The sequence below is a fragment of the Aspergillus fischeri genome, genomic scaffold, assembly GCF_000149645.3.
Source record: "Aspergillus fischeri NRRL 181 1099437636265 genomic scaffold, whole genome shotgun sequence".
In the NCBI taxonomy this organism is placed as follows: domain Eukaryota; kingdom Fungi; phylum Ascomycota; class Eurotiomycetes; order Eurotiales; family Aspergillaceae; genus Aspergillus; species Aspergillus fischeri.
Genome location: NW_001509761.1, coordinates 1,569,122 through 1,588,105, shown reverse-complemented (window position 1 = coordinate 1,588,105; position 18,984 = coordinate 1,569,122). Strand labels below are relative to the sequence as shown.

At 50.4% G+C, this 18,984-nt stretch overlaps 7 protein-coding genes across 7 annotated transcripts, besides 2 other annotated features; 3 read left to right on the top strand and 4 right to left on the bottom strand.

Annotated features, from left to right (window-relative positions):
- Positions 1-148: 148 nt before the first annotated feature.
- On the bottom strand, positions 149-2,393 carry NFIA_005960 (putative MFS sugar transporter; the record flags this gene model as incomplete). Its single annotated transcript, XM_001259128.1, has 6 exons — positions 149-879; positions 949-1,353; positions 1,425-1,669; positions 1,744-1,882; positions 1,936-2,336; positions 2,383-2,393. 6 exons carry the CDS (start codon positions 2,391-2,393, stop codon positions 149-151), a joined length of 1,932 nt encoding a protein of 643 aa, XP_001259129.1.
- A 1,002-nt stretch (positions 2,394-3,395) lies between these two features.
- Positions 3,396-3,438: a microsatellite.
- Positions 3,439-4,539: 1,101 nt separating this feature from the next.
- On the top strand, positions 4,540-6,156 carry NFIA_005950 (cytochrome P450; the record flags this gene model as incomplete). The annotated part of the gene is made up of 2 exons (XM_001259127.1): positions 4,540-5,479; positions 5,534-6,156. 2 exons carry the CDS (start codon positions 4,540-4,542, stop codon positions 6,154-6,156), a joined length of 1,563 nt encoding a protein of 520 aa, XP_001259128.1.
- Positions 6,157-6,699: 543 nt separating this feature from the next.
- Positions 6,700-7,911, bottom strand: NFIA_005940 (uncharacterized protein; the record flags this gene model as incomplete). Its single annotated transcript, XM_001259126.1, has 2 exons — positions 6,700-7,619; positions 7,872-7,911. The coding sequence occupies 2 exons, from the start codon at positions 7,909-7,911 to the stop codon at positions 6,700-6,702; spliced, it is 960 nt and encodes a 319-aa protein (XP_001259127.1).
- Positions 7,912-10,303: 2,392 nt separating this feature from the next.
- NFIA_005930 (uncharacterized protein) lies at positions 10,304-10,768 on the bottom strand (the record flags this gene model as incomplete). Its single annotated transcript, XM_001259125.1, has 1 exon — positions 10,304-10,768. One exon carries the CDS (start codon positions 10,766-10,768, stop codon positions 10,304-10,306), a length of 465 nt encoding a protein of 154 aa, XP_001259126.1.
- Positions 10,769-11,306: 538 nt separating this feature from the next.
- NFIA_005920 (class I SAM-dependent methyltransferase) lies at positions 11,307-12,378 on the top strand (the record flags this gene model as incomplete). The annotated part of the gene is made up of 3 exons (XM_001259124.1): positions 11,307-11,821; positions 11,876-12,209; positions 12,262-12,378. The coding sequence occupies 3 exons, from the start codon at positions 11,307-11,309 to the stop codon at positions 12,376-12,378; spliced, it is 966 nt and encodes a 321-aa protein (XP_001259125.1).
- Positions 12,379-12,577: 199 nt separating this feature from the next.
- Positions 12,578-12,605: a microsatellite.
- Positions 12,606-12,729: 124 nt separating this feature from the next.
- Positions 12,730-16,807, bottom strand: NFIA_005910 (ABC transporter ATP-binding protein; the record flags this gene model as incomplete). The annotated part of the gene is made up of 3 exons (XM_001259123.1): positions 12,730-15,695; positions 15,758-16,679; positions 16,754-16,807. 3 exons carry the CDS (start codon positions 16,805-16,807, stop codon positions 12,730-12,732), a joined length of 3,942 nt encoding a protein of 1,313 aa, XP_001259124.1.
- A 773-nt stretch (positions 16,808-17,580) lies between these two features.
- Positions 17,581-18,522, top strand: NFIA_005900 (alpha/beta hydrolase; the record flags this gene model as incomplete). The annotated part of the gene is made up of 2 exons (XM_001259122.1): positions 17,581-17,726; positions 17,790-18,522. The coding sequence occupies 2 exons, from the start codon at positions 17,581-17,583 to the stop codon at positions 18,520-18,522; spliced, it is 879 nt and encodes a 292-aa protein (XP_001259123.1).
- Between the last annotated feature and the right edge of the window lie 462 nt (positions 18,523-18,984).

Genomic DNA, 18,984 nt, shown 5'->3' with positions numbered 1-18,984 from the left:
TGCATTATTCACAGAAAATCTAAACAATGACAAAACTCATCATATCCGCTTCTTATTGATTTACTATTCACAGTATTTGCATGTGTATCATCACCCTCTCTCAACGTGTTACCTGAAATCTCCCCATAAAACCAAACTGCATCACTCTTCATACAGATTCAAGGTGCTCCTCCTTTTCGGGCTTCTCCAAGATCAAAACGGGGTCAGGAGAGAGGTGGCCATAAAGATCGCGAACGACTGCATCCTTGCGCCCGAATAAATATCGCCGAATCCACCACGGCAACACTTCGCTCAACTGGTATTTGGCATGAGCACGGGTCGAGATGCTGAAAACACGGTCGAGTTCCTCCAGAGAGCGCTGCTTAGTCTCTGGCAAGAAGAAGAAGATGAGCAGCAGAGCAACAATATTCAATCCTGCGTAGAAACCAAAAGCTCCTTGTGGCTTGAAGTCACGCAGCATGTACGGAAACGTCAGAGACAGCACGGCTGCCCAGAAATTGTTGGTCGCCACAGCCCACGCCATGCCAATCTCGCGGTGAGTCAGCGGGAAGACCTCGGCTGAGTAGGTGAAAGGGACGGGGCCTTCGCCAGGGGAGTAGAAGATATTGAACAGGTAAATGAACAGGGCGATCAGACCTAGATGGGCGCTACTACTCGCGGGAATCCAGAAACAGAATCCGGCAGCGAGCAGGGTCCAGCACATATTGGGGAAGGTGGCGAGCAAGAGCCAACGACGACCAAACGTGTCGATGGTCCAGACGGCTGGCCAGGCGAAGAGGAAGTTCACCAAGCCAAAGCCGAAGGAAGCAAGCAGGGCCTGGATGTTCGTGGCGCCGGCTTGCTCAAAGATGGTGGATGAGTAGAACGCGATGATGTTAACTGTTTGCAGTATGAGCCATGGTCATAATTTGTCACTAAATGGGGGTCGAATCGAGAGGATTCACGTACTTCCACACATTTGCTGCGCAATCATGACAATGCCAGAGGCCTGTGTAGCCCGGCGAATTCGAGGGACTGTGAATAATTCCAGGGCCCGTGCAAGGGTGTTGCCGCCCTTTGTAAATTCAGATTCCCGGAGGAGCCGAGCTTCCATTTTGATTTGCGCATGGATGTAGTAGAGATCGCGAGCTGCTTGCAATGGACTGTTTCTCAGTCGGAGCAAAGATTCATACGCCTTGCCCGGGTTTTCCTTTGACAATAGCCAACGGGGAGATTCAGGACAGAACCAAATGCCTAACAGGAGGGGAACGGCTGGGATGAAAGCTGAACCAAGCTGTAGCCTCCAGGCAATCCGGCCGGTGTTAACCACAGCAAGGTTAGCACACGTTCCGAGGAAGATGCCAAATGCAGTCCCTGGATAAAATATGTTAAACCAGACGAGGACCCTAAGGAAAAGAATGATCCAGAGAAAAGGGAGCACCTACAGACTTGCCAGGACATGACCAAGCCTCCACGGATGCTAGTGGGTACGTTCTCTGCGGAAAAAACAGGGACAGTGACCTCCTTCAAGCCCATACCGATTCCCAACAGTATACGACAGCCCAGCAGTTGGTGCCAGTTCTGAGTAAATGCGCATGCTATGGGGGCAACCAAACTGAACACGGCAGCAATCGCAATGACAGCCTTGCGGCCCAGCCAGTGGTTGAGAGGGTCGGAGATCCAGCCAGCACTGCGAAATTCAACGTTAGATCGGATATCCTTCCAGCCAATATGCGTTCAAACCATCTCAGAGCGGAAACCCACAAGAGCGCGATGGTAATGTAAGGCATGGCGTTGATCACTCCCACAATCCACTGATTACGAGTGCACTCTGCTTGAGTCAAGCAGCCATCTTGAGGAATGCCAAACTGTTCCGCGAAGGTGAGGTTGGCACCGTTGGAACCTAAAAACTGAGGTTGAGCACGCCGGTAGCAAGAGGACTAGAGATACCCGTACCTGTTTGATCCCATCCTTGGATGGCTGCGGCAATGGAATTGAGCACAACCGTATAATACAGGCCCCAGGGGTGCTTCCAGCGATGGGTCACTTCCTCACGTAGGAACTGACGTTCCTCGGGGGTCAGCTCCTCGATATCGTCGAATTCGCCTGGTCTCTGGGCGGCCAATGCGCCCTTCTTCAGCTCGGGAAGGATGTCATTCAAGTCGTACAATTGAGCGTACTCCTCCACTTCTCGAAGCAGTCTATCCTTTGGGATCCGAGCCAAGGGGTTTTCGAGGCTGGAATATGTTAGATTAAGAGCTTCCCACAGCAGGTGACAAAAGGGAAATGCAAAGGGGGGGAAGTACTCATCGAGGACCCGCTCGGTTGCCTGGCCAGTTTGCTTATATTCATCAACCCTAGAAGAATAATCGTCAGCTAAAACACGAGCATAAGTTCAGAGACAGGATATACATTTTGGTTGAGAGCCCGAACCCAGGCAAGCGGAACGTTCAGCAGAGATTCTTGAAGGTAAGCTTCAGATGGTGAGGTTTGTCCCCTGTCCGTCAGCAGTTGTTGTGATTGAGGGAACAGGGCATCAATCTAGGAGTATATATATTACTCCTGCTGTCTGGGGTCAGCGGGGATTCATCCATTTTGCGGGTTGCTAATCATGCGTTATTTTCTTTCTTTCCTCTTTTGTTTTTTTAACTTTTGCTCGGGCTTCTTTTTCCCTTTATTTCTATTACATCGCCACGGGTCAGCCCAGGTATTCCTCCACAAACCCCCGCAAGCACGGCAAATGGATGGGGAAGAGGACCCCCCAAACACGAAGTCCGTGTGGCTAAAGTGCCAATGTGATACCATTCGGCCCGGGCGCTGCTGAGATGCGCCAGCGAACTCAAACTCCATGGAGACCCTTTCCTACTACTCCGTAATAAACCCCTGATTGGCACGTTTAGCTGTTTTAGACTGTTCGAGCCAGTTAGTTCAACAAAGAATGAATGGGTCCAACAAAAAACTTGCACCATGATTGGTAAACTATGTTGGAAGTAGTCAACAAAGCCTTGGCTGTCAGCACCCTGCAGATTTTCAACCAGGAGTCTGGTCGACTGCTGTGAGTGTACGGAGAAGTCCGAAGACAGAAAGAATCCCCTTGGATACTTGCCGAGTGATAGTTAGTCGTTCCCGTCCCGACTTCCTTTTTATCTTGTGTACGGAGGTGCGGTGCAGAACTCATTAGCTGCTAGTAATCTTGGCATTTCCACTTACATAGCCATATACTAAAATTGCTATAGAGACCTATAATAGTTTTCAACCTCTCTACTGTGTACAGAGTATCTCTTAACTCTTGGTCAACAGTCAACATAAGCAATTTGAAGCTATACCAAGCCCCCTTTTCTCTCTCTCTAAGATGAATTCAGCGCGGTCTTCCCCTACTATCATATTTTCAACCTACCTGCCTCCTTAACACCCTCCTCAAAGCCCTCAATGCCCTCAAACCCCTCAAAGCCATCAAAGATGCGTGGATCTTATCATCCAGTCACGGTACGCGTGCAGGCACTGACTTTGGCCTACTATGGTATTGATATCAAGCATACTAAGGCTACAACTGGCATGCCTCATCAGATGATTTAATACCAGGTTAAGAAAGCTAGGGAACGCGGCTATAATCTAGAGATAGATCCATGTATCTTACCAGTTTATGTTTTGAATAGCTTCAATATTCGATTCTTAGGAGTTGAGATCAATCGAAGTAAGCTCCTATATAAATTACTATGTAACGTTGCTTGGTCTTATTACAAGCCAAGCTTACTAGCGGCTAGTGAATTTTGCACCACACTCCATACTCTCTATAACTACGACCCAGTAAAAACCCAAACAGAAAACAGGTGGAAACACACACAACAACTGATTCTTTTCCCCTCCCTCCCTCCCAAAGCCAAACCACCATCTCACCGAAATCCAAAGGAGGACAAAAAGTAGTGAGAAAGCGAAACAGAAAGAGAACGTAAAGAAGGCACTCTTTCATGCTGGTCTCCCTTTGGACAAATTTTCCCGCAAGCTCCAGATTTATACTTTAAAGGTTTCATCCACCTTCCCCCACCTTGAGTTAGATGTCGGGCACACACACATGCCAACTTTGGGTCCAGCTGGCTGGGCGTTTGCTAGTTCAAGCCTCCTACTCCTCTCGAGTCCGAGGACCCGTCTTATCCCACAAGCTGGACCGCACAATTTAGTGTTGTACTAGATGTTTTAGTAGCAGACTTTATTAACAAGAAGGATAGATCTAGCCGTCCCGGGGCGGCAGAGTCGCTCTTAACATTCCCCGAATAGAAAGTACTGCGCTCTTCAGTTACCCCATTGGGCAATGTAACCGCTCAGTCAGGATACACCCACCGCCAGACAAACCAGGTATGGAAGCGATAGTATCCGGACCGACTCAGGTGGCAGTAGCAGTTTATTGTTGATGATCTTGCACAGTGATATCATGTTTTGGGATTTAAGACAATATGTGGAATTCAACGGGCTACTGTATAGACAGTCGTAACACTGGTCTATATAAACGCCAACTGCGACAGGAACTGCCTTTCCTCACTCAGTGATAAAGAAAGGCACGCTATGGCATTCACGTTGATACTCATGGTTGCTTTGGCCTACCTCTGCGCCAGACCATTCATTGTCTATTTCTATGACGCCAAAGGCTTGCGGAAGTACCCCAACCTGAATCCTCTATCCGGCATAACTAGCCTCGCCTATGTCTGGGAGCATTCGAACAATTTCCGGACGAGACGCCTCTACCTTAAGCATCGAAAACATCCTGTGATTCGTGTAGGACCAAACGTTCTTTCCTTTGCTGACGTGCGAGCTATCAAAGACATTTACGGCCATGGTACTCCCTGCCGCAAGGACGACGTCTATAGCCTTACTGTAGGCAGCCACGCTCATATCCTCAATACGGTGGACCGTGAGGATCATAACCGCAAACGCCGAATGCTGTCCCATGCTTTTGCCACCCGCAATCTCGAGCGATGGGAATTCAAAATAGTTGATAAAATCGGCAAACTTATCACTCAGCTAGATCGGAGGTGTACGGCCCCACTGTCGGATAGGCACCATGTCAATTCGGAAGATTTGACCCTTGATTTCACACTCTGGTCGAATCTCTTTACTATTGATGCCATCGCCGACCTGGCCCTAAGTGAACAGCTTAATCTGCTGGACTCGGGTACTGACGTCGTCAAGGTGGACAACATTCCAAGTCTCAAGTTCATTGACAGCTTGCATGGCGGGAACTATATCACCTCTCTCTTTGTGGGAGCAGCGAACTGGTTTGCTGTCCTGAAGGCTCTTTCTCGCATCGTGTCTCCGCTATTTCGTGCGCAGTGGGACCATGGGAGAAATTATGGCAGGATTGTCAGCGCTCTGACTGGCAAACGCTTGGAAAAGCACCAGCGCGGCGGTCAACTGGGAGACCTCTTTGCATGTTTAATGGAGGATAACAAGGGCAACGCCCGCGGTCTCGAGAGAGGGGAGCTTGAGGCTGAGGTAAACGTGCTCTGTAAGTCACCTTTGCGGGTGGAATAATAATATGATCTAACACAATTCGCTGCAGTGGATGCTGGCTCCGATACTACAGCGATCGCCTTGACGCATGCCCTGTATTACCTGATCAAAACTCCACATGCTTTGGCAACCCTCAGGAAAGAGGTGGCAGGCGCCTTCTCCGAAGAACCCATCGCACGCTATGCCAGCGTCAAGAACCTGCCTTACCTAAAGGCGTGCCTGGAGGAATCGCTGCGATTGTCCCCTCCTGTTTCAAGGGGCCTCGAGCGCAGAACACCGCCTGAGGGCATGCGGATTATGGGGGAGGAAATTCCCGGAGATGTTGGGGTTTCGGTTCCAGTGTATGTCGCCCATCGAGATCCCGCGATCTTTCCGGAACCGGCACTGTACCGGCCGGAAAGATGGCTGGAGAGCGAAGAAAATGTCAAGCAAATGCGGGAGGCGTTCGTCCCTTTTTCAACCGGCGCTCGTGGCTGCATCGGGCGCAATATCACCATGATCGAGCAGCAGCTTGTGATTGCAACCCTGGTCCACCGTTACGACTTTGCACTGCCATCGGACCATTGGAGTCTGCAGCATAATGAGGCATTCCTGTTATGGCCAGGTCCAATGCCGCTGAAGATCTGGAGGCGAGACCTGGGCAGCGCAACATCAATGAGAAATGACCTTTGACGGCCGCGTGGCTCCCGTTAAATCATGTTCAAATTTAGAAACATGCTCTAGTTCAGTCCGGAATAAGGGCCATGATATGAGTACTCTGGTTCAACGAATCTTGATCTGTTGCGTTAGTTGCTTGACTCGATCGCTCGTGTGAAAACCCAGTTTGCTCTCAATCCGATCTAAAAGAGCCCAGATCTTAACCTTTTGAGCAATACATTCAATGTGTTTCGCCGCTGTAGAGCAGTAAGTACCTATTATGTGTGATTGCAATTGACCGCATTTACGCTTACCAAAGTATAAAGACTGGACTGTTTGCACTAGAGCACCGTCAGATATAGGCGAAAAAGCTATGCTGGCGATTGACCGTGCATGTTCGTTGATATCAGACTAAAGAATTCAGTATAGACCAGAGCAATTAAGGGAAATGCTGGGCTCATAGTAATCACCTGCGGGTTTTCTTGAACAGCAATAGACAAATTACACCCCTCTGCAAGTAGTAGCAGGTGCGCCAAATGATGCATACACATCGCAGCGGCTGAGACCCGTTAGCTCATTCTAAGTTAAGGTGGTATTGGGAGACTCTTTACCAGTTGATGGTACCGCAAACCATCGTGGGAGGAAGCCTTCTTCTAACGGGGGACCAAAAGCTGTGCCGCGGAAGGACTCGGGCAGGCGCTCATGCCAGGCATCTAGCTCTTTTATTAAACTAGCTCTACCTTCCGAAAGCGCCTGGACACTTCCAGTCGTGCTTCGAAAAGTATGCGCAATAACTCTGGCCAAGAGCCAAACCATTTGATTGCCCAGCTGGCCCTCCCTGGTCTCTTGTTCGTCCCATGAGACACCCCACTCATCAGGCGGAAGCATAGTCGGACATTCATGCACCAACGCCATGGCAATATCCTGTCGAGCATACACCCAGAAGGCCGCCGCCATGAGGCCCTCGGAGCTGGCTCGACAAGCGTGAGTTCGAATTAGAGTTAAAGCGCCCGACACATGGCGTCGATGGTCCAGACCTGGTGAGGCTAGCAGCTCGTAGCTGCTTAGCAAGATGGTGGCCGCCAGAATGTCCACGGGGCAAGATGTCGGACAATCCAGGCTGGCGATCAATTGGCGCAGGCTCTCTCCGTAGTACTGGACTGCTACTGGCTTCCACACCTCGCCGCCTTCGTCGACCATGGTGATGTGCCTGGCCGTAAGGGCGCAGATGGCACTCATCAACAGCGAGCATCGGAGGGCCCGTTTAACGACCGTACGTTGGAAATTAGCTTCGTCGTCAAAGAGGTCCATCCACGCTCCAACACCATTCTGATATGCTTGGATCAGCGTAACCTTTTCAGCGTCCAGGGACAGGGGGGTCTGGCTGTCTGGTTGGGGCGTCTTGCGGGAGGACACTTGGGGAAGTGGAGCTAGCGAGTTATTGAATACATCCCAAGTAGATGCCGGACCAGGGCGATCATCTTTCAAGCCGGATGGGTCTGTGGCTAACTGACACCAGTCGGAGGCGACAATGAAATTTACTGGTTCGCATTCCTGATTCAACCGCTGGCATCGTCCACAGCGGGGCTGTCTTTCGTCGCATTTGTGGTGGCTAGCTCTGCAGCGGGTACTGTCACTCACAGTCAGAGTTTGGTTGGTTGTAGGTTTAATTAGCTGGGCTGCTTACCATCCTGCATTGTCTATGTTAGTAGTCTATGCAGGAGTCATAGAGGGATGGGGGTTGCACGTACCTGTCCTTCGCCGTTTCCCCGGTTTTCTTAGGCTGTGCATCTTTTTATACTTGCGAACCAAATAGCAAGCTTTCTATTCCTCCATTCCTAATCAACGGAACCAGTCAGCCAGACGGAATCTTGAAGGGTCTCTATGCCGGAAGAGAATGGTGGTCTGAAGGGATTCTAGGGTCAAATGAAGAGCAGTATAGGCTACCGACACTGTGTCAGTGCCAGAGTGGCTGACAATGAGTTCCCGGCTAACCCCATACGAGCCATCGGTCTGGAGGCGGGGAGGATAACGGAGACATGGTAAGACGACTTCTGAACCAGAAACCCCGCTAACCCGCCAAGACGTGTCGAGACTGAGTGACGATGGGTTGCAACTATCCCGACGCTCGGACAAAGGCCGAAGTGACTTGTGGCTTGCTGGCTTGTAAGGATGAATTCCCCTTCCACCTGCAACATGCCGCATTCGTATTAGGACGATATTTTAGCACACTTTGCTGGGCGGTTCCGCTCACAGATCCTTTAATTAAATTTAAGCCATCACTGCAATAATTCCCTCCTACTGAAGCCACTATATTCACTTATCAGACTCACAGATGTCTTTATGGAATATGCAAGACAACTTAAACCTTAACAATCCTATCAGATGTGAAAACTTTATGTTATTGTTCTAGACTAAACCCCAGCCTAATCCGAGTTGCTATGATAGGCTGGCTATCTACAGGATATCATGCTAACAAATAATCTAAAGTACCTCAAAGCAGCAACTTACTAATGAGTGGTCTTATAACTAAGCAGAGACAATAAATAACGGGATGATTCATTCACTTATGGATAATAATGAGCACACAATAATGAATATCATGCTCGGATCTGGGTTCCATCGGTCTTGGGCGACCACTCAAAGAAAATCATTGCAGGGCACGCAGCTGGAACTCTAGCGGAGGAGCTTTGGTAAACCAAGGATATATGTATCAGGATGCTCTGATATCAGGCGGCACGCAGACAGTGGTCGCGGGCCTATGACCGGTGACCGACTTGGTTGACATTTCCTTGGGAGATTCTCAGAGCCCGCAACAGCTCTGAGCTAGAAGAAAATGAGAAAAGGTTTTGTTACTACGCTTCTAAAAGGGATATAAATCGGATCATGTCTTTTCTATCTGCTCCGCTTAGCCACAACCAATATATTGCGTCCTCGCTTTGACTGGCTGCTCCTTCTGCCACCGGACAGCGTTCGCGCTATTCCACCTGGCAACGGTACTAAATGGCAACCGCCAGATGAATTTGCAGATCCACGATTCTGCTTGTGAGGTTCAGTCGGGGTTATCCAACTAGTATACAGCAGCTAACGATGTGCAAACTGAAAGGAGATCACGATGTTCAACCAGGGCCATATCATGCTGCGAGTATGCAAACACAGCTAATAAGATTGGTATTCCTCCGAGTTCAGCCTGTCACTGTTGCAAGAATATGGAAACTGCATTTGGCTCTCAGACCTGTAAAGTGCCTGACTTACCAGACCAACCTGGGCTAAATCCTTGGAATTACCTATGTTGCCTATTGAGTCCCTGAATTAGCATGATATTCCTGACGTTCAAGAAATGAGACTTGCACCTATGTAAGCAGAAGGACTACGACTCAGATTAAGAATGCACTTCCAATGTTCGACGCATCCTGCATCTAAAGCTCAACAACTGGAGACATGTGATTGCAGGGATATCCAACTTTCTCTGTTATTATGGGCTACACATGAGCTTCTGCTCTTCATAGTTCTTTGTTGATAAGCCATAAGGAGTTTTGCATCAAGAGTGTTGCTGGATTTTTATGCTGGCATCAAAGGCAAGTATTTGTTTTATACTAATGAAATTTAGATGCATCTGTCAGTCTCTAATCAAGTACCCTATAAATATCTGTAATTACCAACCCAGTTCTCACTCATAGTATAAATTTCTAAGAAATTAGAGCTCTAGCTAAGGGACTGGAACATCCATGTACTAATATGTCTACTAATAACCAGCGACTATATTAGGAATTATAAAATATGTTTAAAGTTCTTTTAGCCGTCCTTAGAAATACCACTGCTATATATGCAACATCTGCCATCTAGAATACTAGACAGAGCCAATATTATGATTCCTCTAGGATCCCTTCTCGTGATGCCTCCTCGATTATCAGCTGTGCATGTTGTTTGCTTCTCGGAGTCACCTTCACTGGAAATGGTTCTGGGTGAAATGATGGTTGAGACGTCGAGAATCAATGGGACCGGACTGTATCTGTTAGACCATCACCATAGGCATACCTTGTGGATGAGGCTTACCGCGGCATAATCGTAATAAAATACCCGCAGGGCGAGGCTGCCGAAAGGCCCTCTTTGGGCCCAGCGATATCCTACACAGATCCGTCTTCCGCCACCAAATTGCTAGGGGCCATGTACGTTATCAGCTTCATGACCGTCGAGCCACCACTCGGGCTTGAAGACGTCTGGGTTCTGACTCATAGCACCCAGGGATCTCGTTGACCACAAACCAAACTCCAGCGGGGATATGGTACCCTTCGAATTCCAGATTAGAGGTCAGGACATGGTCCGGGGTTGAAGGGAAGATGGGCCTCCAGCGGAGGAGCTCCTTGATGATAGCGCAGGTATACGGCATCTGATCCATATCATCAAGCACCGGCAGACGCAACTTTTTCTTGTCCGTCCCGCAGAGCCGGTCCACCTCCGCCCTTGCCTTCTGGAAGACCTCGGGATAGCAGAATAAAAGAGCGGCCATGGCGGCTGACAATTCCGCTGGCGACTGGCACTGGAGACCGGCCGTTCGTGATGGAGCCACGCTTAGCGAAAATCTCAGATACAGCTCTTTGGCTGTTCGGAATATCCACGTTTTGCTTCCCAGGTGCACGGTGGTCATTTCGCCGTACTTAGTGAGGGAGTTAACCTATATTAAAATTAATCCTTTCAGGTTATATAAATTAAAAATAAACCAAACTAAATCTAACTATAGTAGTGACTACCTATCTAGGCCCACTAGCAGATTTTATAAATGTCAGATTCGTTAAAGGATTCTAGCTCATAGGAACTTATTCAGTACAAACATAAAGTATGGAGCAACCGGATGGGAGATAGGCTTCCAAGTTTCTAGGCAAGGTGCCTATTTGTACTGTTGTACATGGTGTACAAATGGTCAATGAGCAACACCATCCAACACTTAATGCGTCGTCATAAGCCCCCACTATCATGGCGGATCAACGGTTCAGCAACGGCGAGTCAGGGCAACGCCATGATTGGCTCAATTTGTTCCTTGCTCCAGTAATTGCACCCTAATAAGACACCACTGGCTGCACATATCCCTATTCAGTCTGCTAGTGCGTCAGATGATAATATGTCCGGCATATAAAGGGCGACTTCCCTGTCAGCCCATCCTTTGTCGGCCAGACCGTCCCGCGAAAATGACCGCCGAGGCAGAGGCCATCACTGTTGACTCGGGCGATGACTGGGCTTCAACTTACACAGCGACAGACTCAGAGGTAACCTCCCTCCGCAGCAGTGTCTTTGATTATGTCTATGAAAATGGGCGACGATACCACGCCTACCACGCCGGTGCGTACTGGGGGTCGAACGATGAAAAAGCGATAGATGCGATGGATATCTGCCACTTTTTGTATGGTCTCCTTCTCCACGGCGAGTTGCATCTCGCTCCATTACAGAATCCGAAACGAGTTCTGGATATCGGGACGGGGACGGGGGCCTGGGCCGTTGAGTTTGCGGATATGTATCCCACAGCCACGGTCATCGGGACTGATCTCTCCCCTATCCAGCCGCGGATGGTACCGCCGAACCTGAGCTTTGAAGTCGACGATTGCTGTGACGAGTGGATGTACCGGGAGCCGTTTGACTACATTCATGTGCGGGGGCTGTATGGTTCCGTGGCCGACTGGAATAGGTTTTATCAACAGGCTCTGAAGTACGCCGTCGCCAATTCTGGAGTGGTCTAGTGTGCTAATGAAGGTGGTGAAAGACACCTAGTACCGGGCGAGTATATCGAACAAGTCGAGATGGGAGTTGTGCCTACATCAGATGACAAAAGTCACATTGGCACCGTCTACGAGAAATGGGGCAAAGCGAGCCTGGAGAGCGGTGATCGATTCGGCAAGACCCTTCGCATTGTCGACGAGTCCAAGCAGCGCATGATCGACGCCGGATTCGTCGAGGTGGTCGAGCGACGATACAAACTACCGATTGGGCCGTGGCCGAAGGATAAGCACCTGAAGACGCTGGGGAAGTACTTTCGGTTGGTGATCGAAGAGAGTATGGAAATGTGGGTGATGTACTTGTGGACCAATGTGCTGGGAGTGAGTGCTTGTCACCCTCATTCTCTCTAAGCGGGTACTGACTCCTTCGCAGTTTTCTAGAGCCGAGGTTGAAATGACAATTGCTGAGATGAGAAAGGCAATCCGCGATCCCAGCATCCACGGTTATATCCATGTCTCGGTGGTGTATGGTCGCAAACCGGACAAGTAGCATTTCAACCCAGTCAGTTTGTTTGTCATGATTGTGATCAGGAGAAATGTGTCGCTCCCCACAATCAAACATATTGTGTGTGTCCGTACAACTGAACTGTTTTTCTGTAATTTTTATTCAATTGCCTGATATGGGTGCCGCTGCTTTTATGAGGGCTGCAAATAAGAGCGCCCTCCGCACTCCAGGCACTTATTAAATACTCACTGAGCACTCACTGAGCACTCACTAACTACTCTAGCAGCTCCTGGATTCCTTACTAATGCTACTGACATAACTACCACCTAAGTAATCTGGAACAGCTCAGGCTCACACCCGTACAGAAAATCATATGATCCTTTTTGGCCGAGGGCATCACGAGTCAACTGCTTGGTTTAGGACGTTGACACGGTAGCTCTCACTACGCTCCATCAGCTGTGCGTGCGTGCCTTGATCAACGCACCTGCCATTCTCAATCAGGAAGATCACATCCGCCTTGCGGATAGTGTATAGCCGATGCGCAATGGCAATAATGGTCATATGTTTCGCAGCCTTCTCGAGGCCATCCTGAAGCAAGCGCTCGGATTCCGCATCCAGAGCACTTGTCGACTCATCCAGAAGCAGGAGCTTAGGCTTACGAACAAGCGCCCGCGCAATCGCTAACCGTTGCTTCTGTCCTCCTGACAGCCGGTCGCCATTTGGCCCACAGAGTGTGTCGTATCCATCAGGTAACTGCATGATCGTGTCGTGGATGTTGGCCGATTTGCACGCTTCCTCGAGTTCCTCCTGGGAGACTGTTTGACCGGGTCTCGCACCGAGGGTCAGATTGAATCGGATGGTTCCATTGAACAGGACACTTTGCTGCGGAACGTAGGCAATAGCAGAGCGGAACGAGGTATCTCCGTACGCGATGTTATGCCCGTCGACCTCAACGGTTCCCGACGCGGGAGCGTACAGGCGCTCAACGAGCGAGACGATTGTTGACTTGCCAGCACCGCTTGGCCCCACAAGCGCTGCAAATTGCCCGCGTTGAATGCTCAGGTCCAGGCCATGCAGAATTTGCGTATCTGGCCGTGCAGGATAGGAGAAGAAGACCTGCTTGAAGGCGACGCTGACACCCTCAGCCGATGGCGGTGCCTTCTCACTAGTTGCCGTGGCTTCGACATCCCACACCGGAGTAAGAGGCGCAGAAAGCTTCTTAGTCGATCCCATGTCGAGCAGGTTCAGTAGACGTCGTGTAGCACTGAACGCGCGCGACACGTCGGGCGCGAGGGCGAACGCCTGTCCCCATAGCTGGGAACTAACAAGGAGAGCAAGCTGCACGATGAAGAACTGGGTTTGAGTGTATTCGCCTGCGATAATGCGCGCTGATCCCCACCAGTAGGCCAGCGCATAGAGGAAATTACTCAGACCGTAACCAACCGCCAACCACAGATTGGCCCAGGCACTGTGCTTCGTGATTTGGCGCATCGGTTCCTGGAGTGAGCGACGGTATGTACCGAGAATCTCGTGCTCCAGTGAAAGCGACATAACCGTCTTGATGGAGTTGACGGCCTCGACGGTGATGGCATTGGAGTTTGCGAAAGCTTCTAGATGTTCCTCCTCAAAGCGGGCTAACGTGGTGACGCGCATGTAACCGGCACCCAGGAGCAGTGGTACAACTGAGAGACATACTATCGCAATCTTCCAGGCAATAATATGCGTCATGGTGATAGTCGCGACAAGACTGACAAAGATCGACAGGATCGTGCAAATCACAGACCCAGTCAGGCCACCGAGGGCGGTGCTGTCCTTGGTAATCAGCCCAAGGAGAAGAGATGGGTTCCGGCCTTTGATTTCGTGCCATTCCAGATCCTGTTCGAGAATAGACCGCAGAGTGAGTACGCGCACCTTGTACATAACCTGTTCGGCGACCCAGCCAAAGAGAGACCAGCTGAAGAAATTGGCACTGAACTCAATGATGGCGAGGATGAAAAATAGAAGCCCAAACAACTCACCCGCCTGACGGATGGAGCTAGGTTCTTCACAGTAACTGAGCTTACTGACAACGTTACCGAAGATCACAGCTGATCCACAATATGTGCCGCCGATAACGATTGCTCCAACAGTTGCGATGACCAGCACGAACAAGTATGGCCGCAACAGGGCACCCATTGACTGTGCGGTCGCCCAGAACGTTCGTTCGCCCCCCACCCCTTCGTCCGCTGGTCCCCGAGTATCAGCATGAGGGATATCAGCGACGGTCGATGTCTCAAGGGTCCCGGCCTTCTCGGAGATCTCTTCCGTGGAACAGTTGGAGCTCGCAGAGGCTGTATTGTTATTCTCCTCGCTACCGTTGATGTTGAGGTCCTGGAGACGAACGAGCTCAGCATACGCGCCACTGGCATCCATAAGGTCCCGGTGTGTTCCTTGCTCTACCAGCTTGCCCTGTCGAAGAACAATGATATTGTCCGCATTCTTGATAGTCGACAGCCGATGAGCAATTATGATCACGGTTCGTCCAGCTGCCAGTTTGCCCAGGGCCTGTTGAATCCGCAATTCCGAGGCCGAATCGAGGGAGGCAGTAGCTTCATCAAGAATGAGAATACGTGGATCCTTGACCAAGGCACGGGCCAGAGAGATACGCTGCTTTTGCCCGCCACTAATGAGATGACCCTGGGCACCGACAGAAGCCCCGAACCCTTCCGGCAAACGTTCAATGAAACCGGTCGCATCAGCCAATACAGCAGCATTCAGCGTCAGTTCCACGATTTCCCGGACGAGGTCGCCATGCTCCTGGGAGGCTGCCGCCAAGGATTGGCCATCTCGGACTGCAGCGGCAACTTTGGCAAGGACGTCGCTCATCAGCGCCGGCCGCAGATGCTCATGCTTGGGTGAGTTGATAAGACCAAGGGCAATGTTTTCCAAGATTGATCGGTTGAGGAGACAGGGCTCCTGTTGTACGAGACTGATATGACTTCGAACTGACCTGACGTTCAGCTCTCTGAGGTCGTGGCCATCCAAAAGCACAGTGCCCTCGACTGCATCATAGAACCGGGTGATCAGTCCGGCAACTGTGGATTTACCACTACCGGAAAGGCCAACGATGGCAGTCTGCTGACCAGCTGGGCAGAGAAAAGACAGACCTTGCAACACGGGCTTATCGGGACGGGATGGGAAGGCGAAATGAACATTGCGCAGCTCCACCTTCCCGGCAACGTCTGAAAGCAAACCACCTGTGTCTTCGGCGGTGCCGTCAATAATCGCAGGCCGGTTCATATCAGCCTCCAACTTGGCAAAAGCTACGGATGCGGCATCAAAGCTTCGCAAGAATGGAGCAGATTGGCTGAGTACCAAGGACGCTGGAACAGCCGGCTTAGTATAAGCTTCCATTAACAGTCTGAGCCAAGGGAGATCAACGTACCGTCTATGAGAATTAGGATGACAGTGAATGTGTCTCCAACCGTAATGCCACCGATATTCAACTCTACCGCACTGGCGATCTGTCGCGACCCTTGCCAGAAAGCAAGACCGTTTGCCGAGAAGGCAATGAAATACAAAAGACCAGCCTGCAATGCCACAGCCACAGATTTCCATACGCCGGCCGACAGAGCTGGCGTCAGGACTTCGACAAACCTCTCCTCCAGGCGTGCATTGGCAGAGAAGGCGTGCACAACCAGTGGATTGGAGATCGCTTCCAAAGCGGCGGAGGATGCCATGGCCATGGCCTCTATTGAGCGTCCCACGTACTTCTGCACAAAGTATCCACCACCTAGTGCCATGGTGAGGTATGCGGGAGTGAGGGATACGAGCATGCCAGCCAGTTTCGGATCCTTAATGAAGGCTACAACGTATGCGGCGACGAAGAAAGACACACTGCTGATTACAATGCCGACCTTTTCGTTCGTCCCCTGCTGCACGACAGATATTTCGTCTGTGATGCGTGCAGACACCTCACCAGCGGGCCTGTTGTCGAAGAACGTTGTATCCTGTCGCAGAATGGCGCTGAAATATCTCTCGCGTATGCGCTGAGCCAACCTCTCACTGAAAATGTTCCAACAAAGGGTGTGGATATAAATGAGTGCAAAATAGGCGATTCCAACATAGACAATCAGCAGTATCTTGGAATTGATCCCAGCCTGGTAGGATGCGGCGGTGGAGGGGTCAACATCGCAGGTAGCCGAGTTCAGTCCGTTGACCAGCTGTCCAAAGACAATTGACATGATCGGGAACGGGACTCCGGATGCAACAGCGGCAAGGAAGCCAACGAGCAGGATAATTAAATCTGTGGACGAGGGGACAGCATAGAACAGCAGACGGCCGAACGAGGTGGCGCGGCGCCAGATCTGAAGAAAGTAGACATCTCGATGAGCCTCAAGGCATTATACAGAGCAAATGACTCGAAAGGAATAGAACGTACACTTGGCTTCGCTGATGCTTTTACCTCCGTAGAGGCTTCCGATGTGGCAGCCATGATGGTTGACACCTCTTTTCTCTGTCTCTGATCTTTCTCTATCCTCGGTGTCTCCGGAAGATCAAATAGGATGTTGCAAGGAATGCGAGCAAAGAATTCCGTGTAAGTATAGCTAAACGATTCTCTTTGCCAAGGTGTATGCCCGGCGCCGCTGCCGCCTCCTTCTGCGTAAGATCATTGTGACCACAGAGGAGCAAGTCTCCACCAGTCCTTACGTTTCTTTACAAAATGGCTAACCCGGTATCGGAAAGATTCTAGCCGAGGCGGGTACTTTGTATCGGTTTGGACGCTATCAGGTCTGTCTGACCATTCCCGCAGCGGCGGGGTGGGAGGCGCATGCTATTGATCCGATGTGATAAGATTGATAATTCTTTGATCAGATTAGGGTTTTTGGTTCGATGGGTCACTACTCGCGAGCATGGTGAATAGTTCCGATTGGGCCAGGGGTCACAAGTATATTGGTCCAATTTCTGCGATCCTAGTAATTTTTACACGACAATTTTACCCCTTAAAGTAAGCCCCCAGCCGGCAGCTTGGAAACCCGCCAGTGGATGCCTGCCTCGGAGTGGAACCCGAAATCGGGCCTTACAAGAAAATGCCTGAGACCGCCTGTTTGCTGTTTTCTCTCCAAATGTACACTTGGTCCAGTCTCATAAGACGAAACCCCCCTTCCCGCGCAATCGCAGTCTCCTGCACTGTAATTGGGGATAGGTTGTGATTTCTCGCAGACCGTCTCGCGGGGCTTCAGCGTTTAAATAGGTAAAACCGTCAAGATGGGGGACAGGCCAACCCCAGTCCCGCTTCCCAACTCGGAGCAGTTCTACCTGGAAAGCGACCAGGGTGAACCGTACCTTATCCAAGTATCTTGGCCACTGCATTGGGAGGATAAACAGACTGGTCGTGGGGCTCTTCCTGTCATGTAAGCGCTCACAGATGGGCCTAGAATCCTGCGAGGATGTGTCGGCTTACCTACTTGAACCAGCTACATTGTTGACGGGAATGCATTGTTCCTGACTGCGACCGAGGCTGCGTGGCGTCGTGCGGCCGCCTCACATTACGCTGGCGGAGGCATCATTGTCGCTATTGGATACCCCTTAAACGGAAAGCTCTATGATTCCCGACGACGCAGTCTCGACCTGACTCCCCCCACGGCGTCCGCACTCCCCGGGTATGGAGGTGCAGATAGATTCCTTGACTTCATTGAGAATTCTGTTCGACCTGCGGTGAAGGCTCGGTTCCCACAGGTGTCCCTCGCCAGAGAAGCACTTTATGGTCATTCCTATGGGGGTTTGCTCGCACTCCATGCATTATTCACACGCCCTCGGTCCTTCGATTGCTACATGGCTAGCAGCCCCTCAATCTGGTGGAATAGTTTATGTATCTTGCACGAGGCAAGGGCCTTTGTGGAAACCAAGAAGGGTTCAGATGACAAATGCCCATCGTTGATGGTTTCCTGGGGTTCCTGGGAGCAAAATCCACCGCAGTGGGCTAACGAGCTGCTTGATCACTACGAAGCCAGAAAACAAACCGCAGCGGAGTTGAGAATGGCAGGCAATGCTCTGGATCTGTGTACGATGCTGCAAGGGTGCAGCCAGCTACACGCCCTGATAAAAACTGAGTATGAGGGGGAGGACCACACGAGCGTGATGTCGTGCTCATTGAGTCGAAACCTGACCATGTTCTTTGAGGACTGGCCATTCCACCAGTCGTGGTGAATCTCCACCAGCGTCTGGTGTGCAGAACTTGATTTTAGTGCAAAAATTTTGCTGCTTGCCACTCCCACGAGACCGTTCATGTACGATTTCGGATATTCTAATTACCTCATGGCTTGCAAACTCTGCATTGGATGGTACCTTGCGAATCCTCCGATTATCGGACATCAGAATGGAAACTATGGGCGTATGGAACCAAGAGAATAATAACAGGGGTCATATGTAGGAAATTAGCAAGCACGCGGTGTCTCAATTTGTCAACATGCAGGACAGTCTGGCCACTAAGCTCAGGCCATAAATGAACCAGGGCTAGTGGTAGCATGTCCTGTCAGACGGGACAAGGGGATCGAGACCATAAAATACAACTAACTTTTCTTCGCCTGGGTAATGAGCTTGCGTTAAGAAAAGAAAGGCTTTTCAAGAAAGGCTTAATATGATGCATTCGATTTTAACTCTGCTTTCAAC